Here is a 27,856-nt window from a genome sequence, read left to right on the forward strand (position 1 = left end):
CAACCAAATTTTCACAACACAATTTTTTTCAATCCATTTTTATCCTTATCAAACAATGCATTTTTTTCAAAATTTTACAGAGCTATTGATTATCCATCTCACTTCATTTATTCGCGACCACTAGATATTGGGTTCTAAACATGAAAGCAGATCCAGAACAATTTAGCAGTAAACTATTGATGCGCAAAATTTTTTCTCGGCTGTATTTGTTTCGATTGCACTTTTAAAACCACGAATTTTTATTGGCCACTGATATTCGAATCCAATTTACAAATTTATGTTCAAAAGAACAGCTATGCCTGATAAAACTATATCTCAAAAACTCTATCTCTAGTCTTTTCAAAATTTCGCATAATTATTGCTTATTCATCTCACGTCAATTATCAACGTCCATTAGATATTGGGTTCTAAACATTAAAGAAGATCCAGAACAAATTTTGAGTAAAAAATTGATGCGCAGAGTTTGTTCTTAGCTGTATTTGATAAGATTGCATTTTGAAAACCATGAATTTTTAGTGGCTCTTGAAAGTGTAATTCAACTGTATAATTTATGTTCAAAAGCACAGCTATGCTTGATAAAACTACATCTGAAAAACATCGAGATAGTTGTTTAATCTTTTTGATGGTTTTGTTTTTGCTTTTTTCGCTGGTTGTAATGTGGTCGTCAACTAGAAACATTAATAGTATTTCTTTTGGATTAAAAATAGCAACAGTTAGCGCTTTAATACTCGTTTGAAGCAATTCATTGCATTATTTTCCTGCGAAAGAAAAATGTTAGTAATTAACATTACAAGCTATATTGTACGATTATTTTGGTTTCGCTCATAAAACACTACTGCAGAAGCTCCAAATGTTAAACTGAGGTACAAAAACATTAATTGTGGTTTTAAATTTTTCTTGAGTCTTTTTTTTTAAAAATTTTTTAAGCTCGTGCCTTGTAAAAATCTTAAACATCATTTTTAAAATGGTTTGTCAAGGCCCAATTTTCAAAAAAATTATCTTGAAGATTCGCCATAATTTATGTTAGCATTTTGCGTTTTTTTGAGAAGTTCAAGCAGTTGCAAGAAGTCAATTGTAGGAACATATTCATGAAATTTAAAGACTTTACACATTTAAAGACCCAAATTTACGATAAAAATTGAGACCGTTTTTAGTTTTGAAAAACTGAGAAGGTCACAAAAGATATATAATGAATTTGTTGAATTGCAGAAGGTGTTAAGCTTTACAATAAGCGATTAGTTAACTGACGGAGTTATGCAGAACTGAGGTTTAATTAAGGAAATATTCAAGTTCTGAGACCATTACTCTGCCTAACCTAGGTTATAAATTGTTACCATGGCTATGTAAAGAGCGAGTGCGATTCAGAAAAATTAGTTTCAAAATTTTGATACAGAATTCGCGACGTGTGTAAATGACGTCGCGTGTAACCATGAAGAAAAAATGAAAATATCTATTTTGATAATACTGCTGTAAAAACCAAATTTACGAGAACGAAATAGATTTAAAAAAAACCCTCAAAGGGCATTAGCAAATGCTTGAAAGTGGTTCTTTCAAAGTATACTAACATTGATTGTAAATAAGAAGCGGACTATGACCACTGGAAAAATTGCAACACAAAATTAAGCAGCTTCTCAAGGAGCTCTGAAGCAGTGGAAAAAATAAACAAGATTAAGTACCCACTTGTCATCGTTGATCGTCAGCTATAGTTCAAGAAAAACGGCTTTTATTTACAAAAGACGAAAACAGTTCACTGCTATTATCTACCGTCTGAGTAAATTTCAAAGAAAATTTTAGATTAATAAAGTATTCAAAAAATATCTTCAGCCAGAAATTCGATATAATGTGGTAGCTTACGAAGCGACAAACAACGGTATTCTACATTACACCGGTGAAAAAATAAACAGTTTACTTAAGATCATGGTTTTTAAGAGAACAATTGATTCAATAAGCGATTAGTTAACTGACGGAGTTATGCAGAACTGAGGTTTAATTAAGGAAATATTCAAGTTCTGAGACCATTACTCTGCCTAACCTAGGTTATAAATTGTTACCATGGCTATGTAAAGAGCGAGTGCGATTCAGAAAAATTAGTTTCAAAATTTTGATACAGAATTCGCGAGTCTGATCAGAGGCAAACTTGAACGCTTTTGAGTCTGATCAAAGGAAAATTTGAACCCTTTTGAGTCTGATCAGAGGCGGTTTGGAGAGCACTTGAGTCTGCTCACAGATTGATTCGAGCGCACATTAGTCTGATATGGAGTGAATTTTGACCGGACGATAGTCTGAGGAGAGGAGGCTTTCAAGCGTACGTCGAGCGCACTCAGAGTTTCGAGCGCACGATGTTCTGTCTGATCAGAGGTTTCTTTGGTCTGGGTAGGCGTGATCAGAGGTCACCTTTGTCTGACACAGTCTGATGACTATAGAGACAATTTTTTGGTCCTCACCTCAACCTGAGTGTATGATCGGCTGTTGTCAGTACTAATAGCAACCAGCTTTCTGTTTTTTGTTTTTCTATCTGACGAAAAACTTGAGAGGACAAAAATTTTTATTTTTTATTTTTGGATCAGGTTACATGCACTCATAGCTATTATACAAAATCGCAATTGAAACGTAGAACATGGATGAATATTCCTCTTTAATGGACTCAGAACGTATTTGAATTAACACTACGCCATTACAGTTAGATTCTATACCTCAATACTGACGTAACCTTAATTCAAAATATTGAAGTTTTAGTCACATAGACAGACCGGTTTTAAAATTAAAGTGGAAGCCAATATTTGAAATCTTCCTATTATATGTAGGGGTATATTTGAGCGTCACAAGCCAAACGCGAAAAAATGCAGAAGCGCCTGTTGTTGAATAAAAAAGAAGAATTATAAATTCTGTTCCACGGACAAATTTTTTATGATTTCCTGGTTTTTTTCTAGGGTCATATACGATTTCCTGGTAAAACCTGCAACAATCATGCGAGATTCTGTGAAGTTGATTAAGAATCGTACCAACGAAAGCATTATAGTCTCTTATGACACAATATATAACCGCTATCATGTAAACAATTTGGATTCCGATCAAGTCACAAAACTGCAAAACGCCATTGTTACTCTGTTAGAAGATATCAAATTGAGTAAAATAGAAGGTTCTAGCGACAACAAAAAAACCTTCTTAGACTTGAATAAACAATTAGACACAACTGATGAAGGCATCTTCCTACAGAAATGTTCAGATTGTGTATTGAGGGGGAAGTATTAAGTTTAATCGTATCGTACCTACACGACGGAATTCAGTTTTTAAAGAACAGAAAACTTCGAAACCAAAAAAGAAAACACATGGCGTTCCTCGCAAAGTTTCGTTACTGAGCCACTGCTCTTCGTTCTGTGTGTAAATGACGTCGCGTGTAACCATGAAGAAAAAAATGAAAATATCTATTTCGATGATACTGCTGTAAAAACCAAATTTACGAGAACGAAATAGATTAAAAAAACCCTCAAAGGGCATTAACAAATGCTTGAAATTGGTTCTTTCAAAGTATACTAACATTGATTGTAAATAAGAAGCGGACTATGACCACAGGAAAAATTGCAACACAAAATTAAGCAGCTTCTCAAGGAGCTCTGAAGCAGTGGAAAAAATAAACAAGGTTAAGTACCCACTTGTCATCGTTGATCGTCAGCTATAGTTCAAGAAAAACGGCTTTTATTTACAAAAGACGAAAACAGTTCACTGCTATTATCTACCGTCTGAGTAAATTTCTAAGAAAATTTTAGATTAATAAAGTATTCAAAAAATATCTTCAGCCAAAAATTCGATACAATGTGGCAGCTTACGAAGCGACAAACAACGGTATTCTACATGACACCGGTGAAAAAATAAACAGTTTACTTAAGATTATGGTTTTTAAGAGAACATTTGATTCCCTTTCAAAATTGATCAAGAAGAATGAAATCTATAACAGTAATGAACTACACATCTATGAGTTGATAAAAATACTGAGGAAAGTACAGCGAAATGAGTGCAAAATGAAACCCTTTAGGGGATATCTTACAGAAAACGATTTCGAATTAACTGCTGGAAGAAGACGTGCAGACAAACATCGTAGCACTTGTTTCCCTAAACTCAGTGAAACTTCTATCTAAGTCACGCTAAGGAAACTATAAAATTGTTTTCTAACTTTCGAATGCACTTTCGTTGCTTTTGGTAAACAAATGACTAGTAGACAAGCAAAAAAATTGACTGAGGCATTTCTGAAAGACTAGGTCATTGGTTCTCTAGATACGAATTAAATCCATTTATATCTCAACAAGTCTCACAGTATTCAAAAGTGCCGTTTAAGTATTTGATAATTGTGCATGGACTAACAATATAATTTATCTCCTCTCCCAGAAGAAACATGAGTTCCATCATTATATACTTTGATAAGTAGGAATCTGAGAAGGATCATTAGGATCAATGGTGTCCTTTCTGAAAACATTTAAAACACTAAAGAGTGAATTGCCTTTTATATAGTGTGAGCAATCGCCTGTTTTATGCAGACCCCCCTGCAAGTTTTTCAAATCTACTTATTACAACAAAGAGGCAACCGAGACGGAGATCAGAGGACTAAAAATATTTCAAAATCAGTAGACTTATTCTTGCAAGACGTCAAGGCCCAGCCTAACTAAAACTTCCATATTTAATAAGCAAACAAATCCAGTTCTATATTAGACATATCTTGTCATAAATATAAATTTAGAAAATTGGTTGGCATTGTTAACAATATTTCCTGACGTCGATTTTCCTGACTGGAAAAGGAAAACTGAAGTTATCCTACCGCCGTCTTCAACCGATCAACGGTTGAAAAACGACTTGCAGAGCAGAGGGAGCTGCGTAAAAATATAGCTCGATTAACTACCCAAGAATCAGTCAAAAATCAATTGTTATGTTTAACAAAATTGGCATATAGTGCATAGTGGAGCACAACTCCCGCGGAGTAAAATTCTCTTTTACTCTGTCAAGTATGAGGTGAAATTGAACTGTTGCTACAGCATCTTCTATTATTTTGACTAGTGAGTGCAAAATACGAAACACTATAAGACGTTGGTGTCAACGTGTATACATAGAAAGATCCTATTTTCTGTGATCTGTAGTAAACCCAGTCCAAATCAATATTGAAAAAGGTAACATAAGCAAATGCTCAAACTATTTTTTAAATGCAGCGGTAAGAATATTCATACTTAGAGTTACAAAAGCGAACTGCAGGAGCCTTACATCCGGAAAGATTTGAGTCAAAAACGAACTGTTCGGTCTACAGATTTCTTGGTCAACAGTGGGAGATCAGCCGTTACATTTGGTCCGCCGACTCGTACAGAGGAAGGCCAGTTGAGGTCCAACCTGATGAAGAGATTGTCAAATGCACACATAACGAATATTGAACGAATCAACAGCGAAACTCCAGCGAGGCAGGACAAAAGTGCAATTCATTAAGAATAATGAAGTATAAACGAACATTGCTCAAAAAAGAATAGGCAAGAGAACATCTTCGCGCAAAATCTAACAAATACGACATGAAGTAATCAAGATTTAATGAAAGTATTAAACACTAAACGAATTCATGGCTACAAAAAATTGAAGAATCAGAAGGACACAAAATGAAGACTCTTCTTCGATAGACTGTTAAACTTCAAGAGGAAAAAATCCCTCAACAGTTGCGGCGTCCAAACAATCTGGAGCCCTACCCACCAAGACTTCTCGAAGAGCATCTAAATCACGCAAAGGAGTGCTGAGCAAATTTGTACTTTCAGTGGCTGGCATATATAAGTGAAGGCGCGCAACCAACAATCAACGCAGAGCAAAGCAGCCAAAATCAGTGAACGAAAGTGCGGCAAAACAATTATCAGACGGACAATTGATGGCTCAAACTTTGCAAAACGGAGTAAAAGCGAACAGTCCAAATACCAAAATCGTTTCCGAAACATCTTCAACAAGACGAAAGCGTGAAGAATGGATGAAGAAGTTCAATATCGAGTTTGAAACGAAATTGCTACTCAAGCAGGCAAATTTTGAACACAGGAAAGTAAAGCTAGAAATGCAATCGCAAGAACTCAAAACTGATCATCAACTATAAGAAGAAGATTGAGAACCAGAGCGTATGTGCAAAGAAATGCTTTAGAGAAGCTCAGTCTTACTCAAACAGTGCACGCGACAAATCAACTTTCAGCTGGACTCCAAAAAAGGAGATGTCTCGTATTGAGCCAGTAGAAGTGTAAGCACTCTATCATCAGAATGATAAAGAGCAGGCTTCAAAGCAATTTCTGAACTGAACAGGAAGGGTCACTTTTCAAAGTATCGAATCACAATCGTTATTCAAGTGTTGAAGACCGGGGCGCTTCCCCGAGAGTTGGTTATGATACAACTGGTTGTTCATGTAGCAGTAGCCTACCAAAACTGAAGTGCAATAATTTCGATGAAAAACTTCTCAAATGCAGGACTAATCAATTTTCATTGCTACAGTGGATCAAAGACCAAAGCAGACTCAGAAATACTTGCAATCGGAAGACTGTTAAATGGCACGGCCAATACAGAAGTTTCTGGAATGGGTTACTGTGGAAAATTTTATGGTGCGCCTAGGAGAATTCTGGATTGGAAATTTGGAAGGCCTCATGTGATTATCGATGCACAGCTGGCGAGTCACCGCAAGGCAAGTTTAGTGACGCCTCAGGACTTATCAGGTTGGACAAATGTTGCGGTCATGGTATCGAATTTTCTGAATGTTCTAAAAAAATCAAACAAATTGTTGATCTGCAATTAAGTTCAAAGCTGAATATGGCAGTGCATAAGTTGCGACAAAATCGCAAAGAGAAGTGTTGGCTCTAAGTTGAAGATAAGGATGAAGACTGCCTGATCTGACCGGAAAAGGGCTATCAAGTAATGCTTTCGTGCATTCGTGCATGAAGGGTTTTCTGTTTTCAAACGAGAGAGATAAGAGGAAGAAGGAAGGAACGCGAGTAGATACAAACTGTTCTCAAAGTTATCGAACTTCGGTGCTATGTCGAATTTGAACGAAGCGAAGCAGAAGATCACTGCCCGCTAGCTGCTGGCACTCACAAATTTTTGAACTGTCCGTTATTTAGGAACATGAGTGTGAGCGATCCGTACGGAGCAGTATGAATGATCCGTACTCAGCATAAACAACGATTTTATTAACTATGTTGGGGGAAACAAGCAATCAAAGATTGTGAAAATAAAGCATGCGGCATAGATGGAATTAACCAGAAGCCAAATCAATTGCCTCACCCAGAAAACCAAATAGACGAGGGCAATCACGCGATCAATTCAAGTGCACAACCAATCAATCAAGATAACAAAGTTTTGACTTTTCCTCAAATAGTTCCTCTCTCAATATATAGCGGTGGCAGGAGGCCGTACACTTATGCTTTCCTGAACAGTGAATCAACGGTTTCTTTCATCGGTCAACGTGTGCGAGAGAAGTAGCGCGAGCAAGGCGGTGACGTCACGCTTAGCATAACTGGCATACACGCAACAAAGGATCTGAAGAAGGAAAAGATTCCTTTCAAAAGCGGACTGCATTGAAAAGTGCATTTACTCAAAGCGTTTGCATACCCCGCAAAATCATAGGGAAACACAAACATCGACTACAACAAGATGACGCAAAGCTTCGTTCACTTGAGTGTTTTACCCAACAAAAGCGTCAGTTTGACAAAAATTGGCATCATCTTTGATCGAGATGCTTATGAGTTGCAAACCCATTGGACTGAAACATTGGGAAGAGAACGAAGTGAAAACTTAGTCGTTCTAACAGAACTATGATGTGTAGTCAATGGATGGGCAAACGGATGTGTAGTCGATGATGGGCAAACGAAGACAAAATTTTTGTTGTTGCGCCATCAGCGTAAATGTGAAAGTGGCTGAAAATACATGAAACTGAACGTCAAGTATTTGGAGCTGCGAGTTCTCCACATTCCGCAAGTTTTGCTTGCAACCGAGTGGGACTTGATATCGAAGAAATGTATCCAACCGCAGCAAAGACAAAACAGAACAGTTTCTATATGAACAATTTCATCAGAAAGATCGAAACCTCTGAATAAACCATTGAAGTCTTTAGTCAGTTACATCACCTTCTCTCACAGCTTGGATTTGAACTGATTGAGATGATTAGCAAAAAGAATGAGGTTTTCCTGGAAAAAGACGGAAAAAATTCCTTTCAAAATAAATGGACTACCTTCAAAAAGTGCATTAACTGGAAGTGTTCGCACACACCTCAATGTTACAGGGAAACACCAGCTGACGCAAAGTTTCAATCACTTGAGTGTTTCATCCCAAAAAAGCTTCCACTTGGCGAAAAATGATATCATCTTTGTCCAAGTTGCTTATGAGTTGCAACGCCCATTGGACTACAAAGTAGGAAAGAACACGAAGTGAACACTTAGTTGATATAACAGAACTAGAATGCGTAGTTAGTGAACCGATGAAGGGCAAAAGAAGACAAAACCTCTGCCAATTGGCGCTCAGCGATGATCTGAAAATGGCTGAGATTACATGAAATTCAGCGTCAAATATTAGGAGCAAAAAATTCTGCACTTATTGCAAGTTTTGCTCTCGAGCGAGTTGGACTCTATATCGAAGAAATGTATCCAACTGCAGCAAAGACAATACAAAACAACTTCTATATGGACAATTTCATCAAAATTGATTGAAACCTCTGAACAAGCCATTGAATTCTGTATCCATTTACAACATCTTCTTTCACAGCTTGGATTTGAACTGAGGGAGATGATCAGCAACAACGATGAGGTTTTCCTGGAAAACAATCCTAGAAGACATGAGGTCAATCAACAACAATCCTAGAAGACATGAGATCAATCAGGAACAAAAGAAATGTCGAAATCAAACCCCACACAGGGATCATCAGTGCGTGGACTACAATGGATTGTTACGAATGATGGACTTCACGTGTACAGTGGCTTCAATAAAGAACTAGAAACTCCCATATTGTGGAAGAAAGTTCAATAGCTAGTTTCTGCATTATTTGATCCTATCGGATTGTTTGCTCCGTTAACTGTTCACATGTGACGCCTTTTGAAATGGATCTGGATTGAAAAAAAAACAAAACTGGGACAACGAATTTAAGTTCGGTGAGGCATCAGAATTCCTGAATGAGAAAGAAGAACTTCCAGTTGTTACAGAAATGTGAACGAAGCGAAGTTAGCTCGAATGTGAACGAGAAAAAGCAAAGGGTCTCTGCTCGATAGCTGTTGGCACTCAAAAGTTTTGGAACTTTCCGTTATTCAGGAACATGAGTGTGAACGATCCCTTTCGGAGCTGTATGAAAGATCTGTACCCATTAATTAACAGCGCTTTTGTTGGGGATGTCGGGGGAGAAACAAGCAATCAGAGATGGTGATGTTATTGCGTGCGATATAGACGGAAGTACCCAGAAGCACAACCGATTGTCTCTCCCAGAAAACCAAATAGACCAGGGCAATTACGCCTTCAACGCAAGCGCAGCAACAATCAATCAAGCTAACGAAGTTTTGAGTTTTCTTCAGATAGTTCCTGTCTCAGTTTAGAGCGATGGCAAGAGGCTGTACACTTATGTTTTTCTCAACAGTGGACGAACGGTTTCATTCATCAATCAAAGTGTGCAAGAGAAGTAGCAAGCGCAAGGCGGTGACGTAGCACGCTCCACATAGCTGGCATACAAGCAACGAAAGGTCTGAAGACGGAAAAAATTCCTTTCAAAATGAATGGACTACCTTCAAAAAGTGCATTAACTGGAAGTGTTCGCACACACCTCAATGTTACAGGGAAACACCAGCTGACGCAAAGCTTCAATCACTTGAGTGTTTCGTCCCAAAAAAGCTTCCACTTGGCGAAAACTGATATCATCTTTGTTCAAGTTGCTTATGAGTTGCAACGCCCATTGGACTACAAAGTAAGAAAGAACACGAAGTAAACACTTAGTTGATATAACAGAACTAGAATGCGTAGTTAGTGGACCGATGAAGGGCAAAAGAAGACAAAACCTCTGCCAATTGGCGCTCAGCGATGGTCTGAAATTGGCTGAGATTACATGAAATTCAGCGTCAAATATTAGGAGCAAAAAATTCTGCACTTATTGCAAGTATTGCTCTCAAGCGAGTTGGACTCTATATCGAAGAAATGTATCCAACTGCAGCAAAGACAATACAAAACAACTTCTATATGGACAATTTCATCAAAAATGATTGAAACCTCTGAACAAGCCATTGAATTCTGTATCCATTTACAACATCTTCTTTCACAGCTTGGATTTGAACTGAGGGAGATGATCAGCGACAACGATGAGGTTTTCCTGGAAAACAATCCTGGAAGACATGAGGTCAATCAACAACAATCCTAGAAGACATGAGGTCAATCAGGAACAAAAGAAATGTCGAAATCAAACCCCACACAGGGATCATCAGTGCGTGGACTACAATCGATTGTTACGAATGATAGACTTCACGTGTACAGTGGCACCAATAAAGAACTAGAAACTCCCATATTGTGGAAGAAAGTTCTATAGCTAGTTTCTGCATTATTCGATCCTATCGGATTGTTTGCTCCGTTCACTGTTCACATGTGACGCCTTTTGAAATGGATCTGGATTGAAAAAAAAAACAAAACTGGGACAACGAATTTAAGCTCGGTAAGGCATCAGAATTCCTGAATGAGAAAGAAGAACTCCCAGTTGTTACAGAAATGTGAACGAAGCGAAGTTAGCTCGAATGTGAACGAGAAAAAGCAAAGGGTCTCTGCCCAATAGCTGTTGGCACTCAAAAATTTTGGAACTTTCCGTTATTCAGGAACATGAGTGTGAACAATCCCTTTCGGAGCTGTATGAAAGATCTGTACCCATTAATTAACAGCGCTTTTGTTGGGGATGTTAGGGGAGAAACAAGCAATCAGAGATGGTGATGTTATTGCGTGCGATATAGACGGAAGTACCCAGAAGCACAACCGATTGTCTCTCCCAGAAAGTCAAATTGACGAGGGCAATCACGCATTGAACGTAAGCGCTGCAACAACGAATCAAAGTAACGATGTTTTGAGTTTTCTGCAGATATTTCTTGTCTCAATTTAGAGCGGTGGCAAGAGGCTGTACACTTTTGGTTTCCTCAACAGTGGACGAATGGTTTCATTCATCGATCAAAGTGTGCAAGAGAAGTAGCAAGCCCAAGGCGGTGACGTCACGCTCAACATAGCTGGCATACATGCAACAAAAGGTTCTTCTTAAAATAAAGGGACTGCATTCAAAAGTACTTTCACTCGAATTGTTTGCACACCCCTCCGAATCATAGGGAAGTACAAACCACGAGTTCAACAAGCTGACGCAGAGCTTCAATCACTTGAGTGTTTCATCTAACAAAAGCTTCAACTTGGCGAAAACTGACATCATCTTTTTTCAAGTTGCTTATGAGTTGCAACGCCTATTGGACTACAAGGTAGGAAAGAACACGAAGTGAACACTTAGTTGTTATAACAGAATTAGGATGTGTAGTCAGTGGACCAATGATGGGCGAAGGAACACAAAATCGTTGTCGTTTCGCCTTCAGCAAATATGTGAAATTGGATGAGAAATGAAATGCAGCGTCAGGTATTTGGAGCTCCCAGTTTTCCTTTTTCCGCAAGTTTTGCTCTCAAGCAACTGGGAATCGATATCGAAGAAATGTATCCAATCGCAGCAAAAGCAATACAGAGCAACTTCTATTTGAACAATCTCATCAGTCAGTTACAACACCTTCTCTCACAGCTTTGATTTGAACTGAAGATTTGAACCCCCACACAGGGTTCTTCAGTATGTGGAATACAATGAATTATTACTGATGATAGACTACACGTGTACAAAGGCACCAATAAAAAAAGTTGAAGCTACCACACATGAGAAGAAAATTCTATTGTTAGTGTCTGCAGTACTCAACCCAATCGGATTGTTTGCTTCATTCACTTTGCGCATGTGACGGCTTTTATAAGCGATTTAGATTTAAAAAGGTCAAAATCGGGACAACAAACTCAAGCCCGGTGAGGCATCAGAGTTCCTGAATGGGAAAGAACAACTTCCAACTGTTGCGGAAACACTCATCGATAAAAATACTTCAATGCAGTAAGAGACAAACTGAACTCCATGTGTCTGCTGATGAATGTGAGGACCCGATTTTTGCAATAGCCTATCTACGTTCCAAACCTAAAAAATCTCAGCTTACTCAGCATTCTTTGGGAAAAATTGGAGTTGCACCGATGAGATGTTTTCCAATACCTTGTTCAGAATTGCAAGCAGCATTTATGGGATTGAAAGATCAGATAGTCAAGGAATATAAAACAAAGATACATAATTGAATTTTCCGGTGATACTTAACTACAGTTTTTAAGTGGATGAGAAACAAATAAGTGGTATCAGTATTCCAGCGGACGTTTGCACAAGAGCAATTGACATTGAGGAACTCAGGAGAAGTGAGTGGCTTACTGGGCTTGCCTTGTTCAAGCTTCCGCAAATTGAGTGGCCAGAGTAAACTACTCGTATCTTTCCCACAGATTGAGATAACTTACATTTATCTGTGTTAATAATACAAGCTGATGCCAGCAATTCAGTAACTTTAACAGGCTAATGAATACAGTGGCATATATAAAACGAGCATTGACCAAATACAAACCAGCAACGCTATTAGTGAGCCTTGAAGAGAGAAAAAAGGGACAAAAAGTCAATCCTGGTCAAGGCACAACAGCGGGAACAGTTTTGACGAAGAGATGAAGTCTCTTAAAGCTGAAAAGGATCTTCCAAAAGACAGTGAAACCTTTCAGTTCTCATTCTTCCTCAATGAAGAAGGACTTATTTGGTCCAAAGGTCGATTGGGCAACAATAAATTGGATTTCAACGGAAAGCATCCAATATTGCTACTTCTAAAAAACACGCAGTTGAGTTATTTTTAGCAAAACGAGCACAATAGCAGTCAGCACGAAGGCAATGAACATGAATGAATCGTCTTTCAACAAAAATGTGGCTCCTGGTCATAAAAATTGCCAAGCGATCAATCAAGAATAATTGCGTAAACTGCAGGCAGGCAGCAGCACAATCTATAACACCAGTAATGGCAGATTTACTCGACAATGTAGTTAGATGGTTCAATAACCTTAAAAAATCTTGAAGTGGACTGCTTTGGGCCTTTCATTGCGAATATAAGGTGCATGAACAAAAAACAAAAGACGATGGTGTTGTAACTATGAGAGCGGTGCACAAAAAATTGGTACTTTATCCAGATACAGATATTTGTTTCGATGCAATTATGCAATTTATTGGACGAAGAGTCAAACCTAGTACAGTGATCTTCAACACCGGAACTATTTTTGTGGGAGCTAAACGAAAATTGTCAGAGTTTGTTGCGGCCTGGAATAAAGAAGGGATCGAAGTACATCTAAATCAACGATGAATCCGATGGAAAATGAACCCACCTGCAGCACCTCACATTAGAAAAAAATGAGTGATTGGTTAGAGATTGGAGGAGAGAAAAGTATGCATTGTTTCGGAACAGATCAGTCACCGAGCACTTTCTTTCAACTATAAAGTGTGTTTTGGAGCAAGCATCGAACGCATAACCGCTGACTCTAGTAGTCAGATCGGATGTTAATAACTTAGAAGCATTGACTCCCAATGACTTCCTGCTTGGTAAAAAGAAAATTTTCTTATTATACATACGGTAGGCAGAGGAAATTGTCGATCATCGAAAGCTATTTCGACAAACTCGAGCATACGCAAATACCCTTTGGTATAGACTTCGTAAAGAGTACTTGCCAAGGTCAGTTCTATTAAGTCAGTTTTACACTGATTTCCTTGACGCGAGTTTGCATTATTTGGTAGATATTCTTCATGTTTAACAATAAATCTGACGTAAATTTTGACGGGAAAATTTTGACGTTTTTCTATTGTCATTTTCAACCAATCAACAGTTGAGAATTGACATGCAGAGTAATGGAATCAGCGTATAAATAGTGCTTGAAAATCTACCAAAACTCAGGCGAAACAAAACGTATTGATGCGCAATTTTTGAGCAGTCAATTGTCCGTGTCCTGTATCTACAGCTTTCTTGAGGTGAAATTCAACTGTTGCTACAAGATCTTCTAGTATTTGGGATTGGGAATGCAAAGTATTAAAACGCAACTTATTTTTAAGTTGAAAGACTTTCGCAGGACAGGTCATATATCTAAGACAAATGTTTTGGGACACAGCGGCTGCACACGGCCATACAAATAATGCAAAAATCTTGCGAGAACATTGAAAGGCTGGAATTCCTATTACATTTCAAGCTTGTTTTCAAGGTTTTTGCGTCACATTGAATGATTTGATTCAACAAATATGTAAATTAATTGGAGATTATTTTTGTTGAAGATTGTAAATTGCTACTGGTAATTTTGATACTTTTTGAACATGAATGTAAAGAAATTTCTCTGTTATGCGATGTTCCTAATTTGGACTGAAATTGCGATATATTGATACTAAAAGAGAAAATTTGACATTTGTAGCTGCCAATCTTGTCATTTTGCAGATTTTTGGCAGAAAGTTGTAATTCAACATTGAATGCTTTGATACAACAAATAAGTAAATTAATTGGAGTATTTTTTTGAAAGTTGTAAATTGCTGCTGGTAATTTTGATATTTTCTGAATTACGTAACATGAATGAAATGAAATTTTTCTGATATTCGATGTTCCTAATTTGGAGTCAAATTGCGCTATATTGATATTAAAAGAGAAAATTTGACATTTGTAGCTGCCTATCGTGTCATTTTGAATATTTTTGGCAGACAGTTGTATTTCAAAGTTCAACTTGACTTGATGAAACAGGCTTAATCTAGGAACCGCATCAATGAGGTGAAATTTTGGCGTCAGAGCAACATTATTGTGAGCTACAAATAGGTGGTTATAATGTAGACGCATTAATTTAACGGAAGTTCAGCTATATGAAAGCAAGAGCAATTAGCAAAGTCCGGTTCAGTTCTGACAATTAGTTTTGATGGCGACGTATTGGTAATTACCACTACGTCGCCATCAAAACTAATTGTCAGAACTAAAATAAAACTGACTTTATATAGTTCTAACCCAAACAAATTTGGTTTACTTGACGAGTTAGTATACAGATTTAAATCAGTCTGAAATGTGGGGAATAATACGAAAAAAGGCAGCTGAAAACAGGCTACTGTAGGCCTAATGCTGTTCCACTGTGATTACGCAGAAACCACAATTATTATTATTTTTATTAAAATTATGCAAATAAGATCGTCTTTTATGTTCTGCCGTAGAATTGGTTTTGCTTTCAGTTGTCAACAGATTGTCATTCGAAAGCATACCTAATTGAAATAATGATGCCATGGACTTTTCTCATCAAGAAAAAAAGCCAAGGGCTCTTTTGAGATAAGGTTCCCGCAAACACAAAACTCATCATATCTTGATCATATTTTATTGTTCGATCACTAAACGCGGTAGCATTTGTACAATTTGCAGTTAATTGAGCAGTACAAGGAATGATATATACGTTTGCCGAGAAAAGGAAAAATCAGCATATCCAAAAAGCAAGTTAAATGCGATAGCTGATTGTTTTAAGCAAATCCCAAGCTTGTGATCATGGTCGGGGGGGGGGGGGCGGATTAGTTAATGGAATCACCTGAATATATCGAAAATTTTATTCGGAACTAAATAAATATGAAAACAATTTACTAGAATAAGAACCAATACACGACTATAATCGGCTATGTTGTGTCAACGTGTATGAACCCAAAATATTGTTGCTTTGGTTATTCTTTTGAAGTGCTATCATTTTCAGGAAATCTGAGCATAAAACCTGGAAAAATTTCCCGATACAAAATTAATTGAAACTGCTCGTACAACATGTACTACCTGTTTGTTGATAAATTAAGCGAAACCAACTAGTATTCCCAAAAGGCTTATTTCGCTGCTGTATCCGGATCAGCATCTCTTATTTGCAAAACGTACATGCTAACTCTTTCTCTAATTGGTCTCAATTCTCGTGCTTGGGTATCTCTTTTAATCCGTTCCCTCCTTTTTGTGTTCCTAAAGGCTTCATATGTCTGGTCAAGAAAACATTGAAAGAGTGGAGCTTCTTCTCAAGCTATGTCAAGTATATCCTATGCACAATTTTACATGTTTTATGTCCCAACGGATGGATCGGAAATCAGTAAATCAGTGGCAAGACCAAATTAGGAGCGGGAACAGGAGAAATAACCCGAAAGATTCCTCCAATAAAGGTAGAGAGTGATTTCATTGATGAGTCGAACTGAATTGATATTAAGAACAATCATTGGTCGTGAACCAAGATTTTACCAATAATAATGGTAGTTCAATTCTGTCACCAGCTTTTAACAAAAAATCATAACATTTCAAACATAAATTGAGCACCGAAATTCTGTGTTCTACATTATATCCTTGCCAAGTGCATCATTATATATTGCTATTATCTCTGTTAAAATCTATAAATAAAGAGAACTATATCTATCACAAGAGCATTTCTTGTTAACTGCTATCATTGAGGAAATATTCCGTTTTGGAGAGAAACTTCGAAGTCCATTCATGATGCAATCGCAGTATAGAATCTAATGAACAAGAATTAAATTTAAATATATGAACCTAGCAACTATCAAAAATCAAAGGGAAATTTCGGGAAATGAACAACAGCTAGCAAGCTAAGCTTTATTGCATGAGAGATCAGAATTTTGTAATAACGAAATATATAAAGTGATAGGACTACATAATGCAAGAACAGACGGCAAAATTGCAATGCCGAGTTTCTTATAGAGTTTTTCAATATTATAGGTTTCATGATTTAGCCGCGATTGCACAGAGAATTAGGTTCTATAAACGTTGCTAATTTTGCATTTGAATGAAACTTCAGCAATAAAATGAATTTTATTCATAGTTTTAAAGAATTATGCTTTACTCAAAGTCTGGATGTTTAATCATGTGGGTTTCTCTTGTCTTAGGTAGTTATTTTTTCTATCGTTTTCTTTGATATAAATTATATGGCTCTTATCATTGTCTCTTCAAATATACAACTATTGAAATTACACGAAAAAAACTGATGCAAATTTAACTCTAGTCAAGCAATTAATTATTTTCAAAAATTTGTTTACTCAATTTGCAATTAATTTAATAACAACGCACAAAAACAAAAATGGGTCAATATTTGCATTAAACGTTTGCTTTTTAGTATAAGTTCTGATTTTGGCACCATTATATCTTTGCAATAAGTTTTTGAAAAACTTGCCAAAATAAATTTTGATCTGAAAGTTTTTTCATATTGAGAATCAAATTTGCACGGAATCTGAAGCTGTGTATTGGGACCAAAAAGAAGCAAATTAATTTAATAACAACGCACAAAAACAAAAAATGGATCAATATTTGCATTAAATGTTTGCTTTCTAGTATAGGTTCTGATTTTGGCACCATTATATCTTTGCAATAAGTTTTTGAAAAACTTGCTAAAATAAATTTTGATCTGAAAGTTTTTTCATATTCAAAATCAATTTTGCAAGGAATCTGAAGGTTTCTTGGCAGCTGTGTATTGGGACCAAACAGAAGCAAAAAACTTACAAAAAGTTTATTATAAGAGTTATATAATCAATGACGGCACGTTATTTTAAACAGTATAATCTGCGTCCAACTGAAAACTACAAAACAACTAATTTTTGAGTCAAGCTAACCTCAATTTTGATTGAATCAAATTAATTTTTTATAAAAAAATTTGGCAAAAAATCAAATGGAAAATTGTGGATAAGGCGTGATATAGTGCTTACAGCTTTTGATCTCTCAAAAATCTTATACTAAGAAGTGGGCTCAAGTATTAAACATTCAAAACATCACGCTCTCGTGAGTGTAGTTATATGACGATCTGCGTTCCTGTTATAAATGATTTGTTTTTTTTTCTAACATGAGAACAAGCGGGAAAATATACGATGCATGCTATTGCTTTATTGTTATTGCAAAAAAAAATTCTTTTAATGACGCGAGTTTGACAAAATTTTGATAAAGCTCCCTGCTAACTACAAATTTTTGGACGGTGGACTAAATTTGTGAAGACACTCATTGGAACTGCCGCATGTGCAACCCATATATTTAACGGTTTTCAAAACTTCGCAGAAAGAAGTTAAGCATCGTACAACTCAGCCAAGTCCTCCCGTAACTCCAACTTCGACATGTTCCACCAGCACTGCAAAGAGAGAAAAGAATACCACTTCCAAATTCCCCTCAGCAATCTCTTTTAAATGCAACCAGAACTCCTCAGAGCACCTCCAGAACCCAACAAGCAAGACAATCCAGACTGCGACATGTCACCCACTGAATAAGACTACAACTACTGCTACCAAAGACAACAATTAATGAGCCTGAACCCACAACTGCAACAGAGCAACTCATGAGAGCTGGGAACCAACATCTCAAGAAGTTGCCGTGCAGGCAAGCTGAACACACACAACAACAAGAGAACGAAGACAAGCACCTCACAACAGACTTTCAACAAAAAGACAGTGACAACCGTAAAATTTTAGAACCTAAGCAGAAAAGAGAAAAAAGAGAAGAAAGAATATCACAGACCACCAGCATGCTAGAAAGCTTTTCTCATTTTTTTTTGTTTTTATTTAATCCTAAAATTTTCTGTGACAAAGAAATTCAAATTTAATTATTTGAGTTTTTTTTCTTTGCAAAAGAAAAAAAACATTAGGAGACCATAAGAAATTCATTGAACCCTTTTCTCGTTATTGAAGCTGTTAAATAAAAATGGGATTAAAAACTGTTCATATTCCAAGAATGCGGAGTATGTTTCTCAGATCAAATTGTTATCAACCGCCTTATTTCTCAAAACCAACAATTTTTTTGAAAATGTAAACAGTTTCAATTAATGTCTTCAATTCATGTCTGGCATGAAGAAAAAAGCTCCACCAGTAAAAAATTGAGGGCATCTTCCTTAGGTTTATATATATATATATATATATATATATATATACAGATATATATATATATATATATATATATATATATATATATATATATTTATATATATGTACAGATATATACGAAAACACACAGAGCATATATATATATATATATATATATATATATATATATATATACCTATATATCACGTGATGCTCTTTTTTCGAAATGAACACGGTGAATGTCAGATAGGCAGATAACTAATGAACACCTGTGAACTGTTCGCAGTTCGCAAGATGATTTTTCTTTTAATAGCCGCATAACAGAGGGATCTGCAACTTTTGAGAACAATTAAACATCGGTTTTATAATTAATCTCTTTGAAAAAGTGAAGTTAATTAAAATATAACTACAGTTACATTTACCAACAAGTTTCAACAGAAAGGTTTTTTCAATGCAAGTTACCTAAGTTTTAGTTAAAACAATATACGCTAGCTTCAAATCTAAGAATATTTGCCCGCATTATTTCTAAAATTTACAGCTGGAGCCCACTGGAATCTTACTTGCAAATATAACTCTAGATAAATCTATCTGATTTTTGCCTCATTTGCTATTTCTCGGGGAAAATATTAAATTTTTCCAGAAAATTTAAATAGCATAGTACATTTGTAATCAATAGTTAAAAGTATTTCCAAGTAAGAAAATAAAATATTTACAAGATTTATTTAAGATTGAATAGCGAAAACAAAAATGTATCCCAATCAGGAAGTCGCCAAAAAAATGTTTCACGTGTTTTAATAGCCACTCTCGATCAACTGAAAATTACCGGAGGCAAGCACGTACTGATGTCTAATTCATAATTTTTAATTGATTTTCAAAAACTTATTCCTATTTTTTAAACCAATATGAAATATCAAAATTCAGATCACTACATTCTATTACGTCATCAAAACTCATTGGAGAAACAACCAAATTAACTCTTTTCCTGCAGTTGTTCCCTCTCAATTGAATTCTTTGTTTTAAATAGATTTTCGCAACGTGAAGTTCATTTCAGAAATAACCAAAAAATTAAATATCACTTAAGCTTGCTTTCTCAGATCCAATTGGTATAATACACCTTAATTCTCAATTCCAACATAAATTATAGAGGAAAATTATACATTTTCAATAAATTGGTTCTTCAACTTATGTTTAACAAGCAGAAAATAGAGTTCGAACTGTAAAAAATTCATCTCATCAAAGAGGTCACCCTCAGGTTTATGTATACGTATATCTATATGTAGTTATCCCGCACGCACGCACACACAAACACAAAACCACACAGCCACACACACACACACACACACACACACACCACATACACGAACACACATAAAAAGCACACAACACATTACAGACACACAAACATACGCCCACTCACAGAGTGACACGCACACGCATACTCACAGCCACACGCATACACACACGAAAAACACACAGAGCGAAAACACACAGGCACACATACAGACACACACACAACACACACACACACTTACACAAACACTCACACACACACACACACACACACACACACACACAGAGAGAGAATATATATATATATATATATATATTATATATATATATATATATATATATATATATTATATATATATATATATATATATATATATATATATATATATATATTATATATATATATTGTGTGATGATCTTCTTCGAAGTAAACACAGTGAATATAAGATAGTCGGATAATTTGTGAGCACATGTGACTGTGCGGAGTTCACAAGATTGTTTTTTCCTTTAGTAGCCGAAAAACAGAGGGAACTGCATCTTTCAGACAAAATGCATCGGTGTTATTTTTTTCTAACATCAAAAACTGAACGTTGTTCGATTATAATTGCAGTTACAATTACCTAGAATTGTCAACAGAACTGTTATATTAAATAAAGTCACCCAAGATTTATTTGGAAGAATATTTACTTGCAATATACCTAATATTTAAAGCTGGACCCAACTAGAATCTTACCTGCAAATAAAACTATAGATTAAATTATCTGATTATACCTGATTTTTCATTTTGAATTTGCGAGTAGAACTAACTAAAAGACATTGCACGTAAAATTATAGGAGGGTATCACTACAAATTCTAAATGAAATTTTGCAGCAGCTTACTTTCTCTACAAAAAACTCACATGCATTTTCCTCAAACTACCTTTCTTCTTGGTACTTCGAGTTTTCATAAAATATTTGGGATTTTTGCATGTTTGCCCACTTTTTTAGATTTCTGCTTTTTTCACTGTATCACATTAATGGGTGGTTCTGTTTCCATGTGAAAAAAAAGCATTCAAGAAAATTTACTGTTCGTCGTGAACAGCTTAATGTTTAATTGGCTGGGACACCGTTATCGTGCAAATTCTGATTTTTTTAATTTTTGCCTATACTTGTCGTTCTTTTGTAGTCTCATGACATAACCCAGATAATGAAAGGCCTCAATCACGTTCTATGAAGGTATCAAAAAATCTATCAAAGATTTCACCAATAAATAAAGTTTTTAATCGGTTTGACATTAATTTTTTGTAAAATAAATGTCACATGTTTTTTTAAAGTTTGCACTTTTGCTCTTTTCTTTTCGACTTGTCAGCAGTTGCATTGAGGAAAAAACCATATTTTTCCCCAACGAAGTACAGGTTTCTTTTTCTTTAGTTTAATTTTTATCTGATGCCATTTTCGTTTGTTTATTAATGGTTTTTAAAAAATGGACAACGAGTTTTGGTCCCAATTAATTTTTTTAAATTTTTGATTTTTATCGCTGTCTTTTCTGGTAGTCACAACAATGTCAAGTCTAATCGGCCCTCTAAGGTATATTGTTTTTATTTATTTACTGGTTTGTAGAACGATATAATATTTTTTTTATTTCTTCCTCATTTGGTAGGCAATTAAGTGAAAAATGGAGATGAGCGGGGTCGGAACATCATGTGTGAACGCACATAACCGAGCCTCCTTGTTGGAGCCTGTAAGTGGGATGGTAAACTTGTATGAACTTTTTAGTTAAAGATTTAGCTTAATGAAACTTGTTACTTATTTAGCAGAAAAGATTATGTAAATTGTTTATCGCATTATAAGAGCTTGAAGGAATCTGGTAGGATCCTGTAAGTTAAACATACCTGGGATCTCTCTCTCTTTATAACCTGAGCCCACTGAGCTGGGGGGGGGGGAGGCACAAATGAAAAAGCCCCAGTTGGCAGAAACAATCGAATTTTTCTTTGGGTTGTTGTAAATTAGTGACATATTTATAAAGAAAAGTTTTGACAATTTGATAAAATTGACCGTGAAATTAAAGGTTTGCTGTCACTAAATTTGACTTCTAAAAAGTTCGAAAGACCTCAGCGTGGAGATATTTTGATGAAAGTTCTAATAATCTATTCAACTGAATGACATTCAAAATCAATAAAACACTCAGTGCCCGTGAAAATTCAATTAATTCAAAATTATTACATATTTCACAATTTTAAATCATGCTGCCTTTTTACCTACCTCACTGATTTTTGCTAACATTCAGCGGTCTTCGGAGAACTTTTTACGCAAATTTTGGGGCGTGTATATTTGCGAAATATTATTTGCTCCTGTTGTAATGTTATCGGAACGTTGTTTTTAAAGACTCCATATCATAAACTCAAAGATGAGGCAAAGCGCGCATAATTTTAGGCAAATTAAGGAAACATCACCTTTCAACCCCTTTAAAAAAGACACGCCTAATTTTTGGGCTAAAAATAGGAACTGCAGTTTAGCATAAGACTTCTTGATACACTTTCAAGACTTAAATACTCGTCATTAAATCAGGGTTGAAAGGAAGTTGAGAAGGGGGAGGGCTTTAAGGGTAGCGCCCAAGAAAGTGAAGCTGATTGAAATGGAGGTCCTGGGGGTGTAAAGTGTGAAAATACTATACGCTTGACAAGCCAGGAAACCCAATTTCACGTGGATAAATTTATGGGATTATAGTGGCATAAATAGTTGGAATATTAATGTTTTTATGATTCAAGTTGCATTTGGAAACCATTACGTAAAATGGAATCATGATTATAAAGGGGGTTGTTGTTAAGTTGGCGTGCTTTTAAAAGCTTAGACGCAAACCCGATCTTACACATCCAGCTAATCCGTATTTGGTAATTACTGAACAAAACAACCTGAGAAACACTGAAATTCCAATAAACCATTCAAGGCAATTTCAAAACAGTATACCACCAAAAAACTCAATATCGCTGAATGATTCAATGCTTTCATATTTAAGTCAAGAATCTGATAGAGCAAGCATAGCATTTTAAAGTATGAAATATCATGATGGCATTTAACTAAAAAACATAAGCCAAATGTTTTAAGCGTGCATCCATAACAATCAAAAACAACAAGGCACGTATTTTTCTATGTTATATTTCAGCATCAAGCGATCTGTCAAACTAATCTGTGAAATAATCTGTAAACGCACATATTAGCGGGGTAGGGGATTAATTTACAATTTTAACTGTTCAATTCTTTATTGTTAATTATCATTTAAAACTGTTTGAACGGATTTAAAAAGTCAACGATAAGCAAATATCCAATAAGTTTATCAATTTTCAATTGATAAACGAAATTGAATAACATCAGAAACATTAAAATTTTTTTGGATTTTCATAAAATTGAATAAAGTCATAAAATTTTTCTCAAAACAAACTAATGTCAGTAATAGTTAGCCAAGTCTTGAACAGCAGTAAGTGGTTGGTCAACTATACTAAAATTTTACAAAAATCTATACATTGGCCACTAATTACAGACAAGATATATCCTAGTTTAAATCTGGTGATAGAAAGATAACATGAAATCAGCCACAGAAGAATTAATTTTAGCAGTCGACTTATCAAAAGACTCAAATAATTCAAAAATAGCCAGATCATACTGTCTCAAAATACAATGTCTAGATTATTCCCAGTTAGCAGCTTAAAACGTGTAGCGGGCGTCAATAGTAAAAAACAAGCATGACCCATCAGTAAAAAAAGTTATTAAAAAGATTAAGTAAAACTAACTAATTGTCTGCACTCAAAATCTGTTCACCGCCATTAGAGCAACTCTTTGCTCGTTACATTGACTCTATGTCAACACCACTATGATGAGAGTGACAATGTCAATGCCTCCTGGGGGGATCGTTTGGTGCTCGGTTGGGGGGCGTCGACTTGCCTTCCTTCGGATTTTTCTACTCTGTTCTTTGATGTTTCAAAACCTTAGTCCTCAAAATTACCTTAATTACATTGTTGTCACGTGCCCCTTTGGTTTCAAATTTCTTGTGTTATGAATCAATGTTTGTTAGTTTACAAGGATTATGACAATTTTGCGGTAAAATAATTAGCGCCAATCAATAAGAAGATTATCGATGTCGATAACATTCTCGTGGCCTGCCTTACCTAACCTGGTTGGATTGGTTTCGGGAAAACATGTGCTAATCTCACAGCTGGGCGGGTTAGAAGACATAGAGCGGTTTTTACTTCACAAGATCTAGCAGTTTGGTCGGGGCCGGTGAACGTCCTTGTCACGCGTCCTAGGGGCCAAATTCCTCTGGGAGTCCACTCTTCCAGTACCCAAACAATATCGTTGACTTCAAGCTTTGATTCTGGGTTGGTCCACTTCCTTCGGGTGTTCAGGGTAGGCAAGTATTCTCGGACCAGCCTCTTCCATATTGCTTCCAATCGTTGTCTGATCTGCGTCCAACTTTTCGTCTTCAGTGAAGGGTTCTCATTGAACACACAGGCTGGTATGTTAGGGAAAGCTCGACCAATAAGGAAATGATTTGTGGTTAGTGGATCTTCGTCTTCGTTGTCGCTTCTGACGTGGGTCAAGGGGCGTGCATTAACTAAGCATTCTGCTTCTGCGACAATGGTTGTGAAGACGTCCCAAGTCAATTTGGCAGAACCCAAGTTCAGAAGAAGAGCTCGTTTTACTATCTGTACGAGCCTCTCCCACACGCCTCCAAAGTGAGGAGCAGATGGAAGGTTGAGGCGCCATTCAACTGACTGGTTCAACAAGTTGTTCTTGATAAAGTCGTGGTCCAACTGCAGATTTTGTCTTCTGATTTGTTTTCTGGCTCCCAGGAAGTTGCTTCCGTTATCACTGAGTAAGAGCCGTGGTTGTCCCCGTCGAGCAATGAATCTGCGGATGGCTGTCATACAAGCTGATGTTGTCAGATCTTCTGTCACTTCCAAGTGTACTGCTCGAGTCACTGAGCAGTTGAAAAGACAGATATAGGCCTTCTCTTCTTTGCCTCTTTGAATAACTGTGAAGGCCCCAATATAATCAAGTCCTACAATCGTGAAGGTTACGGGTGATTCGTTTTCTGGAAATCGGGCATCAGGCAGATCTGCCATAGGTGGCTGAAGACCTTGTCCTTTAAAACGTCTACTTTCAAAGCACTTGTATGAAATGCTGCGTAAGGAGTCTCTTAGGCCAAAAACATAGTAACTTTGCTGTACAAAGTTTTCGACATACTCTGTTCCAAAGTGCATGCAGATTTCATGGCACTTCTCCAGGAATAGTCGGGCGATTGATTCTTTTGCGTTAAAGACAATTGGATGCTTTGTGTTATATCCCAAAGTACTTCTCTTTGTTCTGCCACCAACTCTTAAAATATTATCCTTCAGAAAGGTTGAGAGCGGCAGAAGTTTGTCTTTGGATGGCAAATTCTTGTTTTTATTCAAGAGAGCGATTGAGGGACCGAATGAATTCTGCTGAGATACTTGAATAAGGTGGTTCCTGGCGTTTTCGACATCGTTGATGTTGAGTGCTCTTTTGGATTTAGTTCGCAAGATTTCGATGAACCGAAACACTTGGGCTGTTGCTTTTAACAACTTCGTCCATTTTGAGAAATTTTTTACTGCAACCACTGGATGAATTGTTTGTCGCGCCATTGTGGTGTTTGTCTTCTCGCTGTTGAGAAAAGTGCTCCAGCTTTCTTTCGGTTTGAACAAAAATGCTGGTGGGCTTAGCCAATGCTCTTTAATGTCAGCAGGAAGAATACCTCGAGAAATGTGATCGGCTGGATTGCATTTCCCACTGATATGTCTCCAGCTGCTGGTTGGCGATTGACTTTGAATTTCGCTTACTCGGTTGCCCACGAAAACTTTAAGTTTTTCTGAGTTTTTGATCCAAGCCAGGACAGCCATGCTGTCACACCAAAATGTGGTATCTTTGAACTCTATAGTATGGTGTTTCTTGATGAAGTGAGCTAAACGGGTTCCATGGACGGCGGCTTGAAGTTCGAGTTTTGGGATACTTAGCTGCTTGATTGGAGCAACTTTGGCTTTGCTCATTAGGAAACTACAAGATACGCCGTTTTCAGAGATAATTCGGGCATAAGCAACGGCACCATAGGCTAGTTGAGAAGCATCCGTAAAAACGTGTAGTTCATAGGCTTTTCTGGTCGCTACGTCTAGTGTTATGCAGCGAGAGATTTCAATTGGGGGAGAGCACATGTAATTGTCTATCCATGTTTGAATTGATTTAATCTTTTCCTTTGGCAGGCTGTCATCCCATGCTAGACACTCTTTCCATATCTCTTGTAGTATAATTTTCAGAGTGATGATTACGGGCGCTATAATCCCTAGCGGGTCAAAAAGGCATGCGATTAGAGATAGTAGTTTTTGAACAGTGTAATCCTCTGCGTTGGTTTCAAATTTTGATGGTTTCTGATGGAAAAATTTGTCAGTTGATTTATTCCATTGAACACCAAGTACGCGGTGACAGTCCTCGCTATTTTCTTCACCATCGCTGACATTGTCTATGGCTGTTTGCTCATTGGAGACAAACTTTGTCAAGTTAAAGCCGGCTCTTATGAGGGTTTTCTTCAGCGACACTGCGGCTTCTTGTGCAATCTCCACCGTTTCGAAGGAATGTACAAAATTGTCCATGTAAAAACTATTTTTAACAAGATTTTGAATCGTTTGGTTCGGCGCAAAATCTGATGCCGTTTTCTGGAGGACGAAAATAGCTGTTGATGGTGAGCATCGAGCGCCAAAAATGAGACGGGTGTACTGGAATTGCTTCACATGGTGATTGGTGGGCCAGAGAAATCTCATTGAAGGCTGGTCTTTCTCAATTATACCTACTTGCATAAATATCGCCTCAATATCGGCGCTCACTGCAACTGGATTTTCTCTGAAACGAAGCAGGAGACCAACCAGATTGTTGATCAGGTCTGGGCCTGTCAAAAGGGGGACTGTTCAGAGAATTCCCTTTAAAAACAGATGCAGCATTTGAAACTCGCCGTACCTTTCCAGGCTTATTGGGGTTGATGACTGGGTGATGTGGTAGGTACCATACGCGGCTAGGGGCGATGCTAGAGAAAATAACTGGCTTGACATATCCCTTCTCGATGTCTGTATCGAGTGTCTTCTGATACATCTCTTTCAGCAGCTGATCTTTGCTTAGTTTCTTTTCGAGGCTTTGAATTTGTGCCTTGGCTACAGGATAGTTGTTCTCCAAATTTACTTTTTCTTTCCAGAGAAGACCGATCTCGTACCTCTCGCCTGTGTGACGCACTGTATCATTCAGTATTTTAAGTGCTCTGGTGTCATCTTTTGACAAAGGCGTTTCATTTTCATTTTCCGTTCCCGATGAATCTATCTTCCAGAAGCTGGTTATATAATCTGCCAGAGGATCTTCATTTAATGTGAGCGTCAATTCTCTGTCGAATGCTTCATAGCTAAGAGAAAGGAAGTTGGTTCTTTGTTGTTCCTCATGGCCTATTTTGATTGGACCAGTTATAGTCCAGCCTAACAGATTTCTGATTGCAAATGGCGTGTTTTTGGGTCCCTGTAAAAACTCTCTTTCGAGGATGTACTGTGTTGCGTCAATTCCAAGTAATACTTGGATGCGATTGTTTTC

General features: G+C 36.7%; 3 protein-coding genes across 3 annotated transcripts in view; all 3 read right to left on the minus strand.

The window, feature by feature from the left end:
• The window catches only part of LOC142349271 (rhodopsin-like), a 241,147-nt gene extending 218,576 nt beyond the window's left edge, over positions 1-22,571 (minus strand). The window contains exon 1 of the mRNA XM_075400722.1: positions 22,484-22,571. The gene's annotated coding sequence lies outside the window, so the exon portion shown is untranslated. The remainder of the gene's footprint in view (positions 1-22,483) is intronic.
• The window catches only part of LOC142349765 (tubulin-specific chaperone E-like), a 396,822-nt gene that overhangs the window by 338,187 nt on the left and 30,779 nt on the right, over positions 1-27,856 (minus strand). The gene's annotated exons all lie outside the window — the stretch shown is intronic.
• Positions 24,385-26,880, minus strand: LOC142349065 (uncharacterized). The gene has a single exon (XM_075400478.1). It carries the CDS (start codon positions 26,878-26,880, stop codon positions 24,385-24,387), a length of 2,496 nt encoding a protein of 831 aa, XP_075256593.1.

This window comes from Convolutriloba macropyga, chromosome 11 (genome assembly GCF_964194025.1).
Source record: "Convolutriloba macropyga chromosome 11, txConMacr16.3, whole genome shotgun sequence".
NCBI lineage: Eukaryota > Metazoa > Xenacoelomorpha > Acoela > Convolutidae > Convolutriloba > Convolutriloba macropyga.

What these genes read in the sequence shown, in the direction of transcription:
- LOC142349065 (XM_075400478.1), bottom strand. Translation starts at nt 26,880, where the DNA reads ATGGACAATTTTGTACATTCCTTCGAAACGGTGGAGATTGCACAAGAA.